This window comes from Balaenoptera borealis, assembly GCF_965194805.1.
Source record: "Balaenoptera borealis genome assembly, chromosome: 2".
Classification (NCBI taxonomy): Eukaryota; Metazoa; Chordata; class Mammalia; order Artiodactyla; family Balaenopteridae; genus Balaenoptera; species Balaenoptera borealis.
This window is the reverse complement of record NC_138867.1, coordinates 10,855,041-10,878,900: the sequence shown is the minus strand read 5'-3', so window position 1 is coordinate 10,878,900 and position 23,860 is coordinate 10,855,041. Positions and strand designations below refer to the sequence as shown.

The following is a 23,860-nucleotide window of genomic DNA, read 5'->3' as shown; positions in this document are numbered from 1 at the left end:
CCCAGGGCAGGTTCGGGCGGCGGGGCGGACGCTGCTTCACTAGCCGGGCGCCCGAGCCGGCCGCTGAGGTATAGGTGGAGGCTGAGGCTGCCGCGCGCCGCGGGAGGAGCCTCGCCCGCGGCGGCGGCGGCGGCACAGGTGGCGCGGGCCGCGCGCGGGGCGCAGCACGGGAGCGCTCGGCGCCGGGCGCCGCGGCGGCCTCAGGCTCGCGCCCGCGGCGGCAGCCGGCCGAGCGGAGCGGCGGGCGCGGCGGCGGCGGCGGCTCTCCCAGCCCGGCCGGCCGGCGGCGGCGGCGGCGGCCGGAGCCCGGAGGAGCCCCGAGGAGCCGGGAGGAGCCCGGAGGAGCCGGCGGGAGTCCGCAAGAGCCCCGAGCCCGCGGAGCCCGCGGAGCCGGGCAGGGGGCGCTGCGCTCGCTGCGCTCGGAGGGGCCGCCGGGCCGGGCGCCGCGCACTGGCGTCGGGAGCCGCCTCTCCCCCGCGGCGCTCGCCCCTGCTCCCGGCCGGCATCCCTTGTCCCGCGGCCGCGCTCAGACAACAAAAGCGGAAGATGCTGCAGTTGGGCAAGGTCAGGACCTTGCCCTGAAGCCGGGCGGCGGCGCGCACGCCTTTCCCCGGACTGAGAAGCTGTCGCTGGTGGCGGGTGCATGTTCGCGAGGAGGCAATCGGGCGCCGCGCCGTTCGGTGAGTTGCCTTCCGCCGGGCTGCTGGGGCCAGGCGCATCCTGCTCGGCGTCGTCCTCCTCCTCCTCCTCCTCCTCCTCCTCCTCGCCGCCGGTGGGGGTTGGTCCTCGGCTGCTCCCGGCCGGCAGGTGACGGCGGCGGCTGCTGCGCGGTCCTGCCAGCCGGGGGAGGACCGCGGTCGCGCCGGGTCCCCTCTCGGAAGGCGGCTCTGCCTGGAATGGGGGCCGGGGTTAGTGCCTTTCTCGGAGCGGTTACCAAGTGGCTTCTCCGCGTGCTCCCGCTCCCCGCCGCCCATCTCTCCCGGAGGAGGCGTATATAGGGCAACACCAACAATACTGCTCCCTGCCTCCCTCCCGAATATACCCGTTGCATCCATGACGTCCCTAATATACGGGAGAAGACGGGTGGGGGTGGGGAGGACTTCCCTCCAGTCTTTCGCCCGTATGTTCAATGTCATTACGATGTTTGGCTAGAACAAAATGGAAATACTTGGTCGTATGTGTCCATGGCTGTTTCTTCAGTCTCCCGCTGCTTGCCAAACCCAGAGCCCCTGTGGTCTATATTTAGCTGTTTCAGAGGAAGCATTTGCAGCTCGATTCACAGGTTTCGGGGGCTTCTGCGTCCTGACAATAGAGAGCGAGGCTCCGGCAAGCGCCGCCTGAAACCCAGGTTCGGAACGCTGTGCATGTGGGTGGGAGGTGGCTAGGCGATATTTGGGTGATCGGTAATTAATGGCCGAAAGCAAAGCTGCTTTTCTTTTTCGCCGACCTTCCTCTCATTCTGGCGTGTAGTGTGTTTCCGTCGATTGCTGCTCAGCTGGTTCCAACCACTACGTTCCGAATTAAGTCGCTAGAGAGGTGGTGCAGCCTCCCTGGTCTGTGTGGTAGGAAAAGAGTCTGAGGGGTTTTGGGGTGTGTGGATGTCTGTGTGTGTGGTTCCCACCACGAACAGTCACTTATAAAAATGCCTAAAGTTGTGTTTCCCTGCGAATGTTGGGGTAGGGAAGGGTGTGGAAAAAAAGATGGGCAGGTTGTGGTTCCAAGATGTTTTTTTTCGCCTTGCGTGCTTCTCTTGAACGGATCTGATTAGCTTTGGCTCTGAAAGGTGTTTTTAAGCATGCATGCCTAATGTTACCAAGCAAATAACGTTAGTTTCGAAAAGGAATATGTTACAAACATAGTGTCAGGTCTGATATGTATATATTTTCACTTTTAAGAACTAGGTGACCGATATTTGAGATGCTTGGAATTTTCTGCAACGACTTCTGTGAAAATAGGGAGGTGCTGAAACTACCTAAGAGTTATCTCATTGTGCATCTTTCCATCTGCAGCTTTAAATTACCATGGCTACTGATGGTAGTTTAGTTCACCTCTTTGCTGTTAGTAGTTCACCTGCAGGATTAAAAGGCTTTAGAGCTGTACCACTTTAAAAATCTCATGGAAGAGTGTTTGATATGACTCATACCGAATTACAGGGCTGAACCTGTGCCGCATTTGGGGGGCTTGCTTTATGAGAAGTGTGACAGGTGGGGGTGGGCATCCTCAAATATGGACTCAATGCTTTTAAGCTCCGTGAAATCTCTTTGCCACATGCAGAATCCATTTTTAATGTTTTGGGGAAAACGTTCGGTGGCATCCTCACTGATTGGTGGGTTACACGATCTCAGGGCTTGAATGAAGATGATTGCATCTGGAGTTAGATGTTGAAATTTGGGAAGCCTGTAATTATACAGCTAACAAGGCTGAGCGTCGCAGAAGGACTAGCAAGGTCTATATGGCTCGAGTTAATAGAAGATTGTGATTAGTTTTACCAGTGTTGCTTTAGTTTCACCTTATTCGTATTCACAGAACTTTCCAAGAGCACTCTGAACACACTCTTGTGCTTGTTGCATTGTTTTAATATCCGATTTCTTGCAGAAAGAAGCAATAGGTGACGTACACATTCATTTCTCTTTTCAATTTTCCTTTTGAATCTAGTGTTTCAGTTTTAAACATGATTCTTAGAGGACTAGTAGAGATTACTCTGTGCCTATGTGTGCACACGGAGAGCAGCTGATGGGCGTGGGAAAAACTACATGTATCGGATGTGTGAGTTTTATGTTATATTGCGGGTTGAAAATGATAGTACTTGATTGAACGGCAATTGTAGTGAGTACAGGAGGTCGTTGCCCTAATAAAATTGTCATAATCTTGTGGAAAGGAGTTATTTAATTTGGTGTATGTTTGTGTCGTTGTAGAACCTAATCATTAGAGATGTCACTAATGTTTTCGTTGTTCGCAATAATACTCATGCACTGTCAAATTACAGTAATTCCAGCAAATTCACATCTTTCACAATTAGAATACAAGCCACTTCTTTCTTCCACTGAAATAGTTCATCAGAGAGAAAAAAGGAATTCAGATGATATTAGTTGAAAATGGGATCTGTAATTTTGTTAAATAACTTCTAAGGATAATATCACATTCATAGTGACCTTTAAAATTAAAATGAAGTTATAATATTATCAAATATAACATTACTTTTGACATGTAAGTGAATACGCAGTACTTTTCCTGACAATGTTTTGGAACTTGACAGTTTCTATTGTGCTTTTTCAAAGTTCTGTTTTATATGGTATGCATTTATGTAGAATTGTTGAAGAGTTCTCCAGAGTAATTTCATCAGGTTGTCTTTATGTAAGAAAATACTAAAGTTACATTTAAAATAATTTATTGTAATTTGTCCATAAAGTGAGGGATAGTTTGTATGGACCAGTATTTCTAGTTGTAACAAGTCAGTTGAACTAAAATAGGAACTGTTGCCATTTTGAACTGCCAAAAGTGTTCTTTTTTTTTTTTTTTCTTTCTTTTTCTGATGATTATCCCCAGAAGATATGAATGCCCATTAATGGTTATTTCTCTGTGTGAACTTTATTTTAATTTATTTAGTGGGGAATTGGTTATGCTAAGATTTACTATTCCTAAAAGTTTTTATTTTTTTATAAAGATTTTTATCTTTAAAAGATGCCACATAGTTGAGAGTACCTAAACTTGAACACACATAATTCAGAGGGTGAACAAATAATCAAGAGAAGACCAACAGGTGTTTTTAAATTCAGTACTTCCATTGAAGGCGTAGTACAGTGGGTCTTTGCTGGGCTGAAATACACCTTCAAGCCAAATTCTTCAGTTGGTTTCCATGATGGTTTTCATGACTCATATTCCAAAGGTGTTCTCAGGGCTATGGTACTTTGATGGCTTTGTGATAAGTGTCACATGGCTAGGGATGAAAAGTTAATTTGAGGGAGAATAGTTCATGATACTTGTTGCTGGCTTTAGTTTATCTGATAATATGCCAAAGCAACAGGTTTTTATATTAATGTAAAATATTAAACATGTCATAGATAAATAATTTCTATCACATTCTGTGCCAGTCTAGCCTACTGATTAATAAACTGCCTGCTTGGCTTTAATGAATCCAGTTATATTTACAAACAGTACCTCCAGCCCAGGAATCTCACAGAAATATTTCACCATACTGTGCTTTTAGGCCATGAAAAATGTTAAGACTCATTACAAAAATGTGTAGTTATGACACCTCCACTTGTTTATCTTTTGATCACGTAGCAGCTGAGTGTAATTTGAAGTTCTGTATCATGGTTAATTGCTTTGTAGGAAATGTCTTAGCTATATTAGGCTATGGAAGTTACACTCTGTATCAATTAGTTTTTGACATACTGCAAATAATGACTAAGTGAAACAGTGCTTCCTAGAAGCTTTCCATCTTAGGCAAATATTCACCTGTGTCCCTTGGTGAGATTCCTGAAAAGTTATCTGTGAAATGAATTACATATATTGAAACTTATTATTCCAGGTCAGAAATATATTTCTAGAGAAAAAGTTGGGCTTCGCCCTATAACATATATATGTCATATTTTTACTATTTAACATATTTATATATAATATTAGAATATATATATCATAGTGTAATGCTATTTTGGATTCTGCTTCGAGTAAGTGGAGAGGTGAGAGAGAGCACTGGCTTTGGATGGATCCCTGCTCTGTCTCTACTAAGCTGTGTGTCCTTGGCCATTTATGTGATCCTCAATTTTTAGCTCAGTTTTTTCAGCTGTAAAATGGGTACGATAAATAAATGTATACATTCAATAAATAAATAAACAAACAAAATGAACGAGTCATGGGGATGAGATGTACAGCATGGGGAATATAGTCAATAATAATGTATAATAGATTTGTATGTCTTATTTTTAAAAATGAGTACAATAACACAGGATCTCAAAGGGTTTTAGGGTAAAGTAAGTGCATAAGTGGCTTGTAATTATAAATATTTGTACAGGTACAAGAGGTAGATATCTACATATTAGGATGAGTACTTATGCTTCATTTATGTATTATTAAATACATTATAAAAGCCACGACCCTCTCTAACAAAGGCTATTAAATAGATATATTCTCTCCCTACTACTATTGATATTATTACTGTGTTATGTAGATGTACATATAAAATATGTTTTCTGCTCTTCAACATGCCAGTCCTTTACATATGAAAATACATAATAGTTAAGCTAAAAGAGAAGCAAATTATATCTCCTGGCACCATTATTTAAAAAGATTCTAATCTAACAGTCAGAAATTGCAAAATTTTAATATTCTCTATTAGCATTATACTATTCACCTGATTACAGTCAAATTTTCTACAAAGATGAACATTGTACAAAGAATATTATAGACAGTTTAATAAACATCCCTCTCCATGAGGTCAGATGTTAAACATCCGCTTTGTTTAGAACCACAGAGCATGAATCCCGTCATAGAATCATTGTGACAAAGAAAAAAAGAAACTTAAACAGCTATGTTTATTGCATAAGGAGAAGACACACCCTACCCCCAATTACAATCAAGTTTTTGGGGAAAAAAAAAAGTGTGAGTCCATTGATACCTTTTTGAAAATAAATGGTCATTTCCACTTGTCCTTTCCCTCTTAGTTGCTTCAGTGAAGTGCTGAACTCCTCTGGGTTTGATTCTGCCCAGCTCCTGTGAGGTAGAACTGAGATCTTCAGCATAATTTTTATGATAATAACGCTTGGATGAATCTTAGACTTTGTTACAGAATGTGACCCGTATAACAGGAGGCTAATTTATCTTCAGTCAGAAAAACATTTTGACGATAAATGTGGGTATTTATATTCAAATTTATGTATTGCCGTGGGAACTGCCAGTTATAAGTTACCAGAGTGAAATCCATGTTACCATAAAAGACCGTTCTGCTTTTTGGATCAAAGTACGTGGGTGAGCCAATTATGTTTGGTTAAATAACTATGTGTCAAAGTTTCTATAAGTTTTGAATGATACAGAGTGTGTTACTAGATGGGATGTTTAGTTTATAACATTAGATGATGGGGAACAGTTAATTCTATCATTGAAATTAGTTATTACTTTATCCTGAATAGGTGAGGACTGGAGATTTTTCATTAATAACATTTTTTGCTTAATAGATGTCATTATAACAACTTTCATTAGACATTTGGTTCGATATATATGTATTAAGAAAAATGCATTTTGTACACATGTTTTGAATAATTTATGATTTGGTTTAGAAGCATCTTCATAATCTTATAATGCTTATTGTCATCTTTTCTCCCTTAAATATGCAACAACATAAATCACAGAAAGGTATGCATTTACCTCAAATTATAAAATGTGCAGAAATGTGGACCGGTGGTGTCTCTAAGGAACCCAGTAAATATCAACCCTCTCTCCAACCCTCCCTGATTCTGAAAAAAGTTGGGATGTGGGAAGAAAAAAGGGATAAAGGGGTGGCCACCATGGGGGATATATCCATTTTGATTAGGTATAGCTTGATGTGATGCCAAATGACATCCAGGACCCTGGCCTTCCTCCCCTCCTCCCTTCCCACAGGGACAGAGCTGGTTCTGAGCTCTAGAGCCCAAGCCTTGCTCTCTGCAGGCAGGGAGATCTCCAGAGGAAGAAGGAAGAAGCTAGCCAAGCTGCTTCCTCTATTCTTCAGAGGCAGAGAAAACCAAGGGCTGGGGAGAGGCCGGAAGTGTTACATTAATTAAGTTCCTTTCGCCTGGAAGGAAGTATCACCAGTAGGGAAAAAGTGTTCCTTTTATTGACATGGTTTATAAAGAATTCTGGTTGTAGAATTCTGGATATAGTAGCTTTAATGGTATTTTGCTTGATGGTTGAACTCTTTAAATATCTTACGGTATTTTGACACTATAACAGGAATTACCAGGGGAGTGTGCAATGCCCTGGCTGATGTATAGAGTATGGTCCATGAAATTCAGCTGATTTATGTATTGCCAACTTAAAAATAACTCATTTCTTCCCTTACTCCCCATGCTAGACTTTGACTGTCAGTAATTGGATGGCCTTGTAAGTGGTGTGGATTGGACATAAAAAGGACAGTGTCAGAATCTGACTTCCCAAACTGTATATAAATGATGACCGATGCTAGCTATTACAGCACTTTCTGCCTCAGTGTAGATAATTAGAGTTTGGCTGTCGTTTCATGTTTTAACTTTGAATAGGAACAATAATGGACACCATTAAGAAAGAAGAAAAAAACTGAATTTCCAGGGACATGACTTTTGATTTGACTTCAAGCATGACTACTCAACCTAAAAAAAACCCAAAAAACAAAAAGCTCATTTCTTAAAATAAATTTTATTCTTCTCTCTCAAATATTTTATTTGGACTTTCAAACATTAGAGTAACATAGCAGTCATTACCTTCAGTAACACAGAATAATTTGGTTTCCAGGAAGAGCAACTTCTTTGGCAGCAAACCAAGTCTTCCGAATATAAAAGAGCCAAAATTCAGCCTCTTGTTTCTAACACATTCCTCATTGGTGCTGAGCGTGGTATTTTTAGGCTCACTGGATGAGGAGGCAAGGAGTTCCCCAGAAAGACAGACAGGTGAAGTGGGCATCGTGTAGACAGTCTCAGAGGCGGCAAGAATCATGTCACATTTACCCAGGGCATGGAAGGTAGTGCAGGAAGACTGGGGCTTGTAGTGTGTGGATCAAACTGTTTGGCTTGAGTTGAGTTGGAAAAGAATATAATGTTGAATGCATAGTAGATGTACGGACATGCAATGGCACCTTTATCCAAAAGAATATTATGTAGCTATGAGTTATCTTTTCAAAGAATAGTTGATTATATGGGCAGTATTCATGGTACTGAAGGTGAAGAAGAAAATCCAGACAAAAATCTGTATTGAATAGGATACCCATCCTACACATCCACTCACGTGGACACACAAACACAAGAACATAGTATTTATGGCAGAGTTTCAAGTGTTTTGTTCTTTATATATTATCTCTCCACCAAATATATCATAACTTGATATATAATACATCACCACACAGGAAAAAAATCATGCTTTTAAATTTTTGAAAAGAATATTATATATTTGCTTTGGGATAAATTTCATTAATCAGCTGAATGTCTGACTCAAAGTTAACAGAGTTCATTGTTCGTGGAGTGCATACTACACATATTCTAATCAGTGCCATACCTAGATTTTCTCTGCTTTTAAATTTAAGAGATGTATTGTGTAGTTTTAGTAAGTTGTTGTCTTCTTGAGAACTCCTCAGCACATTAGTGAAATATTTTTCTCTTTTTCAACTAATGCTTTATTGTTGTTTTCCGTTTTTAAAAGTAATGCACACTTATTAACAATTTGGAAAATAGAGAATTGATTCAAAGAAGCTAAAGTTCATGTATGATCTGAAGCCCCCGAAATGAGTATATTTTTAGTAGAAATGCTATCCCATACACATATATAAATTTAGAAGACTTCTCATATTCTGTTTTGTTACCCTTTTAACATGTAAAATGGTGTTTGTCATATAATTAATATTCATCCATACCTTTATATAACATCAGTTACTTAAATAACTTGCTGTTTTTGGAGATTGATGGCATTTTCATTTTGGGGTGGTATATATGATGTTATAATTAAAGCTAAACAGTTTTCATCTGGTTATTTTCTCTAGGTTACTTCCCTAGAACTGGATGTTTTCAGGACTATTGATATATGTTGTCACATTGTCCTCCAGAAAGATTCTATAATTTATATTTCTTCAGGCAAGGCAAGAGTGTGCCAATTTCCCCATGATTTTGATAACACTGGGTATTATAATTTAAAAAAAACCCAAAACAACAATTTTCAATTAAATAGGGGAAATATCGTGTTTTCCTGTGGTTTAGTTTGCTTCTCATTGAATATGGCTGAGGTTAAATATTGTATAAGTTTATGACGCACTCCTAATTCTTTGGTGAATTATCTTTTTGTATCTTCGGCATACTGCTTAATTGGTCTATTTGCCTTGTCCTTGATTTGTGTTCTTGTTGACAGTAATTACATTACCCTTTGCCATGATTTATCCGTTTATCCCTCATTTTATGAATTTTTATTTTTAAAGCATAATTCTAAAGTTTGTAGTTCAGTATATCCCCATTTCTTAGAAGGAATTCTTTTTTAAGGAAACTTTCTACTGCTCTCCACTTCTGTGTGTCCCAATAGTAAAGACACCAGTGGAACACGTGGAGGGAATAGCTTAATAGTTGTAGCTCAACATGACGGAGTTCATAGGTCAACTTTTGCATTTTTTAGCGAGTAGGTAAGTTACCACTGAGTGTCAAAGTTGATGGAGGGGAAATAAAAATTCCTGTGTCTTCAGGTTTTTGTGTGGGCAAACTAAGAGAGTATGGACTTAAAATACATAGCGAGAACCTAGTACATTAGTGAACCTCAATTACTTTAGTAATTTAGTAATCATATATACAGGTACATATATATCTACATATATCATATATACAATGTACAAGTCATAGAGGACCATGCTTCTCCCGACGCCCACCCCATATTGGTAATCAGTCCCTTTTTATCAACGATTCTAAAATCCTGGGACATAGTTGGCCCACGGTAAACATCTGCTAATCATGGTGAGCTATATGTACACTTTTTAAAAAAAATTTATTTTATTTATTTATTTATTTTACAGCAGGTTCCTATTATTTATCTGTTTTATACATATTAGTGTATACATGTCAACCCAGTCTCCCAATTCATCACCCCCCCGCCACTCTCCCCCAATTGGTGTCCATACGTTAGTTCTCTACATCTGTGTCTCTATTTCTGTCTTGCAAACCGGTTCATCTGTACCATTTTTCTAGTTCCACATATATGCGTTAATATACAATATTTGTTTTTCTCTTTCTGACTTACTTCACTCTGTATGACAGTCTCTAGATCTATCCATGTCTCTACAAATGACCCAATTTTGTTCCTTTTTATGGCTGAGTAATATTCCATTGTATATATGTACCACATCTTCTTTATCCGTTTGTCTGTCAATGGGCATTTAGGTTGTTTCCATGACGTGGCTATTGTAAATAGTGCTGCAGTGAACATTGGGGTGCATGTGTCTTTCTGAATTACTGTTTTCTCTGGATATATGCCCAGTAGTGGGATTGCTGGGTCATATGGTAGTTCTATTTTTAGTTTTTTAAGAAACCTCCATACTGTTCTCCATAGTGGCTGTATCCATCTACATTCCCACCAACAGTGCAAGAGGGTTCCCTTTTCTCCACACCCTCTCCAGCATTTGTTGTTTGTAGATTTTCTGATGATGCCCATTCTAATCAGTGTGAGGTGATACCTCATTGTAGTTTTGATTTGCGTTTCTCCAGTGATGTTGAGCAGCTTTTCATGTGCCTCTTGGCAATCTGTATATCTTCTTTTGAGAAATGTCTATTTAGATCTTCTGCCCATTTTTGGATTGGGTTGTTTGTTATTTTTATATTGAGCTGCATGAGCTGTTTATATATTTTGGAGATTAATCCTTTGTCTGTTGATTCATTGGCAAATATTTTCTCCCATTCTGAGGATTGTCTTTTCATCTTGTTTATAGTTTTCCTTTGCTGTGCAAAAGCTCTTACATTTCATTAGGTCCCATTTTTTGTTTTTATTTCCATTACTCTAGGAGGTGGGTCAAAAAAGATCTTGCTGTGATTTATGTCAAAGAGTGTTCTTCCTATGTTTTCCTCTAAGAGTTTTATACTGTCCGGTCTTACATTTAGGTCTTTAATCCATTTTGAGTTTACTTTTGTGTACGATGTTACAAAGTATTCTAATTTCATTCTTTTACATGTAGCTGCCCAGTTTTCCCACCACCAATGATTAAACAAACTGTCTTTTCTCCATTGTATATTCTTGCCTCCTTTGTCATAGATTAGTTGACCGTAGGTGCATGGGTTTATCTCTGGGCTTTCTGTCCTGTTCCATTGATCTATATTTCTGTTTTTGTGCCAGTACCATATTGTCTTGATTACTGTAGCTTTGTAGTATGGTCTGAAGTCAGGGAGTCTGATTCCTCCAGCTCCGTTTTTTCCCCTCAAGATTGCTTTCGCTTATTCGGGGTCTTTTGTGTCTCCATACAAGTTTTAAGATTTTTTGTTCTAGTTCTGTAAAAAATGCCATTAGTAATTTGATAGAGATTGCACTGAATCTTTAGATTGCTTTTGGTAGTATAGTCATTTTCACAATACTGATTCTTCCAATCCAGGAACATGGTATATCTCTCCATCTGTTTGTGTCATCTTTGATTTCTTTCATCAGTGTCTTACAGTTTTCTGAGTACAGGTCTTTTACCTCCTTAGTTAGGTTTATTCCTAGGTATTTTATTCTTTTTGTTGCAATGGTGAATGGGATTGTTTCCTTTATTTCTCTTTCTGATTTTTCATCATTAGTGTATAGGAATGCAAGAGATTTCTGTGCAATAATTTTGTATCCTGCAACTTTACCAAATTCATTGATTAGCTCTAGTAGTTTTCTGGTGGTATCTTTAGGATTCTCTATGTATAGTATCATGTCATCTGCAAACAGTGACAGTTTTACTTCTTCTTTTTCCATTTGTATTCCTTTTATTTCTTTTTCTTTGACTGCCGTGGCTAGGACTTCCAAAACTATGTTGAATAATAGTGGCGAGAGTGGACATCCTTGTCTTGCTCCTGGTCTTATAGGAAATGCTTTCAGTTTTTCACCATTGAGAATGATGTTTGCTGTGGGTTTGTCATATACGGCCTTTATTATGTTGAGGTAGAATCACTCTGTGCCCACTTTCTGGAGAGTTTTTTTCATAAATGCGTGTTGAATTTTGTTAAAAGCTTTTTCTGCATCTCTTGAGATGATCATATGGTTTTTATCCTTCAGTTTGTTAATATGGTGTATCACATTGATTTGCATATATTGAAGAATCCTTGCATCCCTGGGATAAATCCCACTTGATCATAGTGTATGAGCCTTTTAATGTGTTGTTGGATTCTGTTTGCTAGTATTTTGTTGAGGATTTTTGCATCTATATTCATCAGTGATATTGGTCTGTAATTTTCTTTTTTTGTAGTATCTTTGTCTGTTTTTAGTATCAGGGTGATGGTGGCATTGTAGAATGAGTTTGGGAGTGTTCTTCCCCTGCAACTTTTTGGAAGAGTTTGAGAAGGATGGGTGTTTCTCTTCTCTAAATGTTTGATAGAATTCACCTGTGAAGCCATCTGGTCCAGGGCTTTTTGTTTGTTGGAAGATTTTTAATCATGGTTTCAATTTCATTACTTGTGTTTGGTCTGTTCATATTTTCTATTTCTTCCTGGTTCAGTCTTGGAAGATTATACCTTTCTAAGAATTTGTCCCTTTCTTCCAGCTTGTCCATTTTATTGGCATAGAGTTGCTTGTAGTAGTCTCTTATGATGCTTTGTATTTTTGCGGTGTCCGTCGTAACTTCCCCTTCTTCATTTTTAATTTTATTGATTTGAGTCCTCTCCCTGTTTTTCTTGATGAGTCTGGCTAAAGGTTTATCAATTTTGTTTATCTTCTCAAAGAATCAGCTTTTAGTTTTATTGATCTTTGCTGTTGTTTTCTTTGTTTCGATTTCATTTATTTCTGCTCTGATCTTTATGATTTCTTTCCTTCTGCTAACTTTGGTGTTTTTTTTTGTTCTTTCTCTAATTGCTTTAGGTGTAAGGTTAGGTTGTTTATTTGAGATGTTTCTTTTTTCTTGAGGTAGGATTGTATTGCTATAAACTTCCCTCTTAGAACTGCTTTTGCTGCATCCCATAGGTTTTGGGTCATCGTGTTTTCATTGTCATATGTTTCTAGGTATTTTTTGATTTCCTCTTTGATTTCTTCAGTCATCTCTTGGTTATTTAGTCGTGTATTGTTTAGCCTCCACGTGTTTGTATTTTTTATAGTTTTTTTCCTGTAAGTGATATCTAGTCTCATAGTGTTGTTTATCGAAAAGATACTTGATCCAATTTCAATTTTCTTAAATTTACCAAGGCTTGATTTGTGACCCAAGATATGATCTATCCTATAGAATGTTCCATGAGCACTTCAGAAGAAAGTGTATTCTGTTGTTTTTGGATGGAATGTCCTATAAATATCAATTAAGTCCATCTTGTTTAATGTATCATTTAAAGCTTGTGTTTCCTTATTTATTTTCATTTTGGTTGATCTGTCCATTGGTGAAAGTGCGCTGTTACAGTCCCCTACTAGTGTTGCACTACTGTCGATTTCCCCTTTTATGGCTGTTAGCATTTGCCTTATGTATTGAGGTGCTCCTATGTTGGGTGCATAAATATTTACAATTGTTATATCTTCTTCTTAGATTGATCCCTTGATCATTATGTAGTGTCCTTCTTTGTCGCTAATAATAGTCTTTTTTTTACGTCTATTTTGTCTGATATGAGAATTGCTTCTCCAGCTTTCTTTTGATTTCTATTTGCTTGGAATATCTTTTTCCATCCCCTCACTTTCAGTCTGTATGTGTCCCTAGGTCTGAAGTGGGTCTCTTGTAGACAGCATATATATGGGTCTTGTTTTTGTATCCATTCAGCCAGTCTGTGTCTTTTGGTGGGAGCATTTAATCCATTTACATTTAAGGTAATTATCGATATGTATGTTCCTATTCCCATTTTCTTAAATGTTTTGGGTTTGTTATTGTAGGTGTTTTCCTTCTCTTGTGTTTCTTGCCTAGAGAAGTTCCTTTAGCATTTGTTGTAGACCTGGTTTGGTGGTGCTGAATTTACTTAGCTTTTGCTTGTCTGTAAAGCTTTTGATTTCTCTGTGGAATCTGAATGAGATCCTTGCTGGGTAGAGTGCTCTTTGTTGTAGGTTCTTCCCTTTCATCACTTTAAATATATCATGCCACTCCCTTCTGGCTTGTAGAGTTTCTGCTGAGAAATCAGCTGTTAACCTTATGGGAGTTCCCTTGTATGTTTTGTTGTTTTTCCCTTGCTGCTTTTAATAATTTTTCTTTGTCTTGAATTTTTGTCAATTTGATTACTGTGTGTTTCGGCATATTTCTCTTTGGGTTTATCTTGCCTGGGACTGTCTGTGCTTCCTGGATTTGGGTGGCTATTTCCTTTCCCATGTTAGGGAAGTTTTCGACTATACTCTCTTCAAATATTTTCTTGGATCCTTTCTCTCTCTCTTCTCCTTCTGGGACCCCTATAATATGAATGTTGGTGCATTTAATGTTGTCCCAGAGGTCTCTTAGGCTGTCTTCATTTCTTTTCACTCTTTTTTCTTTATTTTGTTCTGCAGCAGTGAATTCCACCATTCTGTCTTCCAGGTTACTTATTCATTCTTCTGCCTCAGTTATTCTGCTATTGATTCCTTCTAGTATATTTTTCATTTCAGTTATTGTATTGTTTCTCTGTTTGTTTGTTCTTTAATTCTTCTTGGTCTTTGTTAAACATTTGCTTCTTCTCGATCTTTGCCTCCATTCTTTTTCTGAGGTCCTGGATCATCTTCACTATCATTATTCTGAATTCTTTTTCTGGAAGATTGCCTACCTACACTTCATTTAGTCGTTTTTCTGGGGTTTTATCTTTTCCTTCATCTGGTACATAGTCCTCTGCCTTTTCATTTTGTCTATCTTTCTGTGAATGTGGTTTTCGTTCTACAGGCTGCAGGACTGTGGTTCTTCTTGCTTCTGCTGTCTGCCTTCTGGTGGATGAGGCTATCTAAGAGGCTTGTGTAAGCTTCCTGATGAGAGGGACTGGTGGTGGGTAGAGCTGGGTGTTGCTCTGATGGGCAGAGCTCAGTAAAACTTTAATCTGCTTGTCTGCTGATGGGTGGGGCTCCATTCCCTTCCTGTTGGTTGTTTGGCCTGAGGCGACCCAGCACTGGAGCCTACAGGCTCTTTGGTGGGGCTACTGGTGGTCTCCCCGAGGGCTAACGCCAAGGAGTACTTCCCAGAACTTCTGCTGCCAGTGTCCTTGTCCCTGCAGTGAGCCACAGCCGCCCCCTGCCTCTGCAGGAGACCCTCCAACACTAGCAGGTAGGTCTGGTTCAGTCTCATCTGGGGTCACTGCTCCTTCTCCCTAGGTCCTGATGCACACACTACTTTGTGTTTGCCCTCCAAGAGTGGGGTCTCTGTTTCCCCCAGTCCTGTGGAAGTCCTGCAGTCAAATCCTACTAGCCTTTAAAGTCTGATTCTTTGGGAGTTCCTCCTCCCATTGCTGGACCCCCAGGTTGGGAAGCCTGACGTGGGGCTCAGAACCTTCCCTCCAGTGGGTGGACTTCTGTGGTATAATTGTTCTCCAGTTTGTGAGTCACACACCTAGAGGTTATGGGATTTGAGTTTATTGTGATTGTGCCCCTCCTACCATCTCATTGCGGCTTCTCCTTTGTCTTTGGATGTGCGGTATCTTTTTTGGTGAGTTCCAGTGTCTTCCTGTCAATGATCGTTCAGAAGTTATTTGTGACTCCGGTGCTCTCACTATATGTACAGTTATGTTTTCGTTGTCCAAAATGATTCATGAACTAAGATTTGTTTGCTTTTGGTTCGTTTTGGGTGCTCGGCACTGTGGCTCTCTGGAGGGAACACTGGCTTAGACTTCCGAGTTCTGGCATCCAGATCATGCTTGATACTAGCTTTCTATTGTGACTTTGAGTCTGTGCCTATTTTGTCTTCTGCTCATTGGGATCAAAATTCACAGGGCTTTTGTGAATGTGATAATGATAATTCATATGAAAATGCTTTGGGAGGCCGAATCATAACAAGCATTTAAGTCTAAAATATATTCCCTGGAACTTTCGATGTGCTTCAAAAATAGAGTAATCTTTTTTTTTTTTTTGCATGAATTGGAATCAAAAGATTTTCTTGTCTGTAAAACTAAGTCTCTGACCTCCGTTACTAATAGTGTCATAAACTGCCCAATTCTCTGATGGTTGTAAAGATACTGCTACATTTCACACCATTGGGTATCGCCTAAAGGAAGAATTCTCCTTTATCCATCAGCGGAAGTAATTCCTGTTCTTTCTTTATACCACTTCAAAAATTATATGTTATACCAAATAGGCTCAAAAAAATTCCTTCTATTTTTTTTCTTTTTTGCACAGATATTTGCCGCTTAAAAGGGAAGTAGAATGAAGCCCTATTGTTCCTCAGAGATTGAAGTCTGTAGAAATGTCCCAAGAATATTATTTTCTCTCCTGGTGGGCTGCGGAGTCTGGCGCCTGGAAGGCTTTATCAGAACAGTTTTAGAAGTGTGAACCATAGCTGGCTTCCATTTTTTGAGCAGATTTCCTTAAATACTTGGAACAAAATTTCAGAGAATTCTTATCACTGTAACCGTAGCCTGCCAATAGGAAGAAATCATGTGTAAGTTACAGAAAAAATAAAAAACCCCTTTAATTTGTTCCCTATTCTTATATAACTTTTGAAGGAAGGGGAGTTAATATGCGTCATTGAGAGCATTTCTTAGTGAGTAGCAAAGTTTTAGGTACTCAGGAGGAGATGCAAATTATGGTTTTGCTCACTGCTTGGAGCAGGCTCAGGTATGATCCTTTTTTCTTATAAATATGAAGTCTTCTTTCTGCAGCTGAGGGCAGGTTGGGTGATAAATTGGATAGTGATTTCATATTTCCTGGTTCAGCAGTTGAGATGATTCATGGGGTGCTTTTAGCTTGTACATATGAACCCTAGAAAGAAGCAGAGTGTGAGAAGGTGGGGCAAGAGGATGGCTGGGGGAAATTGACACTTGGCGACATTCCATCTTCCTCCACAAATACAGACTGTGGCACACAAGACAGTATGTTCTGGAGAGCTCTGATAGATGGTGTGGGAATTTGCTAACACCTGGGAAGAAGTGTGGAAATTTTAAGTGAGAAGGAGCAGGCAGCTTAAACTACTTTTGGCAACATAACTTTTTTTACTGGGCTGGTCAACTGTTCACTGATTAATCCATTCAGTCAACAATGGGCTGAATATGAGTTTTGAAGGAGCAGTAAGTTATAAATAGTGGCAAACAACATGCAACTTCAGAGCCAGATAATGTGCCCTGCTCTGAGTAGTTTAGCCATTTTCTCTAGTTGGAGAGTAGCTACTTCTGTCCTTTTCAGTCTTGGATTTCAAACTCAGGTGGCCATGCTGCTTTGTTTCCCATCACACCTCTGAAATCTTCCCTTCCTCCCTGCCAGTTCTATTTAAAATGCATTCATTGCTGCTAGGACTCAAGATCTTTCAGTGCTAAACATAAATACTTTACGTTTATATAGTGTAATAATATGAGTTTATGAGGCTTCCTGGCAGCCTGACAAATAATGCATTTTATAATAGCAGGTCTACCTACAGAATGGCAGGTGATACAGACCTACAAGGGGGAGAGCTGGGGGCAGCCTGATAAAGTGCTGTCTTGAGTTGAACAGGGTGTGAGAGGAAATATAAGCAGAGTTATTCCTTTAAGTTTCATAGCATGTAAGTCATTATAGGTGCTTTCCCATATTTCATCTTTTGAAAGGGAGGATAAGGATTTTGAAAGCAATGTAACAGAGTTTTGAACCAATAGGAGATTTTGTCATTTTCGCTTATTCTCGGAAGCTTCTTAGGTGATTTTTTTTTTTTTTATCTGAGTTTAAATATATATGCGGATCCTTGCTGTTATTCATGATTTTAGTTATTTGAGATGTGGCGGGTTGCGGGTTTGGTGGCTGGATGAGTTTTTTAGCTCTGACACAGAGAAGATGCTTTTAAACTCAGAACTAGTTTCACAGTTTCTCTCAGCGTCTTAATGTTATGCTTACCCAGCTGTGTTTGGTGCCTCTTGTCTTTTCTTCTTCTTACTTTTTAGAACAAGTTGTTTTGTGGACTGTCAGGGAGAATTCTGTTTCTTATTTATTGTACCTTATTTTCAATACGTATGCCCATGATTTACTTTAAAAAGCTGCTCACATACTATAGGAGTAATTTCAATGTTTCTGCTACATAGTTTTTGTATAAGTAGATCATTGTTACCTACATGTTTACTGCTAACGTATCTCTGAAGATAGATATCTTTGGGCATTTGGCAAAGGGTCAGGCTGCTTCTATATTCATTTCAAGGCATTGAGAAGGACAGTGCGGGCAGGTGGGTCATCCCAGTATAACCATATGGTACTCAACACTTTGCAGTGATACTGTTGGCACATGGAAAAGTTGCCACCATCATATCAAGAAGCTAAGCTGTGCATGCATATTAAGGTAAAATTGTAGATGCGAAGTGCGATTTCAGGTGTTGAGATGTGCAGATGTGTGACGTTATAGAGAATGTCATGATGTCAGAGGAATTTGTGAAGTTGTTTGCAGATCACCAGGAGAACATGGTAGAACATTCTGACAAGAGATCTATAGCTCCTCTGTAGCACTGAGTGGATAATTGAATACCTTGCTAAATGGTGGGACTTTTACCTCATTCAAAAATGAGAACACACCATGTCCCCTCAGTCACAGAATGATATCATTTCACGACTCACTACTAGCCCTCATATACAACCCATGAAATCCCCAGGATGCACCTAGGGTTAGGGTTGCTAGATTTAGCAAATGAAAATACAGGACACTTAGTTAATTTGAATTGCAGATAATAGTGGGGGTTGTTTTTTTTTTTTTTCCCAGTATAAGTATGTCTCAAATATTGCATTGGACACACTTATACTAAAAAATATTTGTTGTTTTTCTGCAGTTGAAATTCAACTGGACCTACCCATGTAGAATCTTTTGGGCACAATAAGGACCTGCAGTTCTCTGACTTTAATAATAATAATAATAATAATAATAATAATAAAAAGTTGTTGAGCCTTTATTGTGTGTCATAGACTGCCACACCTTACTTGTGGTAGAAGGCCTTCTTGGTTTACTAATCATTCAACATCATTATCTTAAATGCCACTTTCTTGTGCTAATAAGCCTTTTAGTCTTAACCTCAGGCCAAAGTGAACTGCTACAGAAATTTTGTTTTTCATGTATGGAGTATTTCATGTATTGCCCTTTGTATCAGTCATCTAGGAAAGAATCTGTTATAATTCTCTGGGCACCTCATACAAATGAACATAAATATTAAAATATTTTATGATTGAACGAGGAGGTTGTGTATCCTCCTCTAGGATAAGCTAGATTATGCTGCTGTAACAAACAGCCCCGAGATTTCAGCAGCTTAAAAGGGTAAAAGTTGGTCCATCTGCAGCATGGGGTGGTGAGAAGTGGGAATGGAAACTTGGATAATCCTTGTTACTCTGGGACTCAGGCCAATGGCTCCCACATCTTTGCCTATTCCATGATCATTGAGGTAGCGAGAGGGAAATGGAAAACTATGTCATATATCATTCAGTCCTATTCCATGAGGCAAACCAAATTATGTGGCCATGTGCAAATTTAAAGGGAGGGGGAAGCCCAGTCCCACCATATGCCCAGAGGATGAGGAGAACCAGCATACTGGTGAGCAGCCCTGAACACATCATAGGAAAAAAAAAAAAAAATATTGGTGGAATCCTTGAATGAGAGTTGGACAGCTTACATGTACTTTAACTTTAGGAGATAGTCTTTGTGAGCCTACAGTTTTTATTAGTGAAACAAATCTTGCTTCAGAATTCTTATACACAAAATAAAAACCGAGGATTTCAGAAAAGTAGGAGAAGGTGAATGTCAAAGTCTCATTAATGGCACAGACTAGGGAGTGAATCATGATCGGGAATAAATATTATGATAATGTGCTCGAATCAAACGGTACATTCCAAAGCCCTCTTGCTGTTTTTCGATATTTCCATGAAAATTAACTCTTTGATGTTGGGAAAAGGCAGATCAGACTTTTCCTATGTATACACACACATGCATATGAATGCATCTGTATCGTTTTTTAAATAAACTTGAAGACCTGATTTTTACATTTTATATTGGTAGAAACAGGGCATCATATCCAGAGACGCTTGCCAATTCCAAAAGTCCCTTTCGCATCTCAGTTTGTTTTCTGCCCTATCATTTCCCCGCCTTCCCGTCCCTGTCGCTGACGTGTCTGTCCCGAGGAGCTCAGGAGGCCGTGGTGTGCCGGTCAGGTTCCGCGGCTCCACTTGGCATCTGCCTGGCCCCACCCCCCCGCCCCGCCTCCGTGCGGGCACCGTCTCCATGGAAACCGCAGGCTGCTCGGCAGGCAGCTCTGCGTGCGGGGCGGCTGGAGCTGGCAGAGGCAATCAAAGAGCGAGCAGGCCTTGAAGAGCCCTGGAAAAAGCTTCCAGTGTAATTGCGGAGACAGGACTGAAAAATGTTATTAATGTGAGACATCCAGGCCAGCGGCGCAGCTCCCAGGAGGCCCCCCATCTGCCCTCGCATCTTGCAGATGTGATGCTGCCACGTCCACGTGCTTCCTGCTCCCCTGTGCCTTGTGTTCTCTTTCGGGGTCTGAGGAAATCTGGGGAGGGCAGCGTCCAGGCTGAGCCCCTGCTCACATGCAGGAAACAGGCATGGCTCTTATGCAATAATAATCCAAAAAAAGATGTAGACACCGAATTTCATGGTCCATGGGTCTTCAGCTGCAAACTTCAGCTCAGGGTTCTAGAAATAACTTCTAGTCACTGTTGCAGCTCTAGGAGCTGTAGAGTTTTCTAATGTACTCAGTTTGAGTGCTGGGTGATAGAACTCGGCCGGACATTTGCTTCTCCTCTTTTCTCTAAGCATTGATCCACCCTAAGGATGGAAGTAGAGAGCAGTACAAATGTCATTTGTTTCTTGAGTTCCTCTAAACCCTGCCTCACTTGGCCCTGACCTGTTCTCTGGGAAGCTGATCCTGGCGACAAGGAGCAAACTTTTACAAGACATAACACATCTTGGTGAGGAGAGAGAGCAAAGAAGACAGAGAAGAAATTCTTCAGGGAAGAGACTGAGGAAAATGTACGATGTCTGTAATAGTTTTTTAAAAAAATATAGCTCTGTTATAACATGTTTGTTAACACACAATGATGTAGTTTTTCACGTATAAAATGAAAAACAATTCAGGAAAAACATCGCATTTTTGAGTAGGTCTCTGATTGCTTCCCAAATTTCTGTTCCTTTGTGTGTGCCTCTGTGTGTGTATATAACATTGTTAAGCTGTTCTAGAAAGCGCTTTCAAAAGCAGAAAGCTTGAATAGGAGATAATTGTCTTCTGCATTTCTTTTCTTATATGCAAGATTCGCTTATTTGATTCCCGCAGAAAGTTTCAGAATTTTGCATGCTGCTCTTTGGTGCTTACATACTTTTACTTATTAGGTGGATTTATATATAGTCTTATAGACTTTGATGTTTATGACTTGAAATTGTATTTTTCTTCCCTTTGTACTATAGCACTTCTTCCCAAGTAAAATAAGGCATTAGTCCTTCACATTTGATTCTCTTACGTCTTTGTCCTAAAGATCAGTGACAGTTGCAAACAGAATATGATGATAATGATGTTGATGATGATGGTGATGATATTAAAAGTGAGGAAAATTTTTTCCAAACCTTTTATTTTCCAGCTGTGGATCAAGCAGTAATATGAAGTAAAAGCTTCTCAATAATAGATACCTTAAACACCGGGGATTATCTCCAAACATACTCAAGTGTTGGTAATACAGTTTAAAAATTATTTCCTTATCTTTTGAAAAATACTTCTTTTACAAATTAAATATGATTTATTTCTTATAAGTTGGATTTATAATGATAATTCAAAGTTATTTTTAAAAGCTAACTTTGAGACATCATGATGAATTTTAGAAAATGTAACAGAATGCCAGTTAAAACTGCAAATAGCAACATTCAAAGAATGTACTTAGTGTAGTGCATAGAGACCAACTTTTCGCATTCATTGCATATATCAGAAAAGAAGAATAACTGCTAATTAATGAGCTAAGTGTTCATCTCCAGAAATTAGGGAAAAAAAAAAAAGGCACTGGAGTAAAATGAAAGAAAGCAGATAAAAGTCAGCTCTTATACGAAGATCCATGCTACAGTCATTCCTAAGAATCCAAGTATGATTTAGTAATAGAAATTTGTTTCATTAGTCACAGACCGCTTGAGTATGTACAGCAGAGAGAATTTAATGTAGGGGATTGGTTGCCTTAGTTGAGAGAAAAACTGCGAAGTCAAATAAGGAGGCAGAGAAAACTCAAGAGACTAGCCTCAGGAAGCATGACTTCCATCAGCCTAGAGCAGTGTTTCCCAGTCAGGGACTATGTGGCTTCCTCTCCGCACCAGGAGCAACTCATAACCTTTGGAGATGTTTTGATTGTCATGACTGGGTCGGGGTGCTACCAGTATCTAGTATATAGAGGCCAGGGGTGCTGCTAAACATTCTGTAATGCATAGGACAGTCCCCACAGCAAAGAATTATCTGGCCACAAAATGTCAGCAGGGTGGAGATTGAGAAACTATGGCCTTGAAAGATAGGAGGAGGCAAGGCCGCCAGAACCCAAGGCCTGGACTTCCCAGAGGGAGGGAGCCATCCAGCAGGACTTAGAGACAAGGAGGGGATGCAGCAGCTGTCAGAGAGGCTGTGGGAGGCCAGAGGAAGGGAGAGTGATATTCTGCCTCCCCACTCCTCCCACCCAGCCTCCCCACTAGGGCCTCCTGTTGGCTGAACTCAGCTGGAAGTCGGCTGTTACAGAAGCACAGAAAACTGCCTGCAGGGCAACCCCATGAGGCAGGGCAGAGCCAGGAAGGGGGACGGGTGGATCTGAGGACACAAGGAAGAGACCAGCCAACAATCACTACATTAACACGTGAAGGAAAGCCACCAATGATCATTTCAATCAATGTTTTTTAAAAATAATAAATTTTAATACTAGGTCATAATTAACAATTCTTAGTAAACTGGGAATTAAGAATATTCTTAAACTAAAAAATACTGAAATCATAAGTTGATAGTACCATTTTAATCACAAGAACAAAAGAATGCCTGCTGTCACCACTTCTTTGACCTCAGACATCACAATAAGACAAGAAAAGACATAAGAAGCAAAGTTAACTTTGAGACATTATAATAAACTCTAGAAAATGTTTATAACTCAGGGCCAATTAAAGTGGCAAAAGTGCAAAGCAAAACAATACTGGCTATGAATACTTATTTCAATTCATAACATTTTTAAATGTTCATGAATATGTGGTATGTTTTGAAGATAACTTTTTATGCAGGTTAGGCTCTTAGACTATATCTCTCAGCTTCATTTTCCATGCAAAGTTATCTTTCTGTTTTGTTTAAATATTTATATGCATTTTCATATGTATGTGTGTATACACACACACACACAGTTTGTTGAAGGAATATGATTATACTGATTTAGCTCTGTGAGTAACTGTTAAACTTGTAGAATTTTAGAAATGGAATTCTTCTCTATGAAGTGCATTTGTGACCCGAGTTACCTTGTTGAAAGATTATATGTATAAATTTATAAATATATATAAATGTATAATCACACACATGACATAGTCTTTCTGTTCTTTCAAGGGAATAGGAATAGGAGTAGACCTGGTCTTCTTCTTTTTTATGTGAATAGCACCAGGTTAAATATCTTATGTAACATTATTCAGTCATGATATGGCTGTTACGAAAATGGAGAATTTATATGCTTTCTTTATGACTTTATTTAATTCCTTACCAAGGATGCTCCCTTAAGACTGTTGTGGAAGCAGTAACATTCCTGATGGGGAGCCAGTGTTTGACTTTGATGACCTTGATTGCTGTCTTACCGATGTTTATGGATTGGAAGCTCCATGTGCTAGTAGTGATTCTTTCTAGTAAAACCCAGAGTCTAATCCCAAGTGCTAAGGTGCTTTGGGTAGCACTTTTTCTTTGCCGGGTATGAAGATTTTTTGATTGAGTTACATATC

At 39.6% G+C, this 23,860-nt stretch overlaps 1 protein-coding gene across 1 annotated transcript in view; it reads left to right on the top strand.

The window, feature by feature from the left end:
• The first annotated feature begins 311 nt into the window (after positions 1-311).
• Positions 312-23,860, top strand: part of CTNND2 (catenin delta 2) — a 942,908-nt gene continuing 919,359 nt past the window's right edge. Inside the window, 1 exon segment of the mRNA XM_082382599.1 lies at positions 312-680. Coding sequence (XP_082238725.1) covers positions 644-680 — 37 coding nt within the window. The 5' untranslated portion in view covers positions 312-643.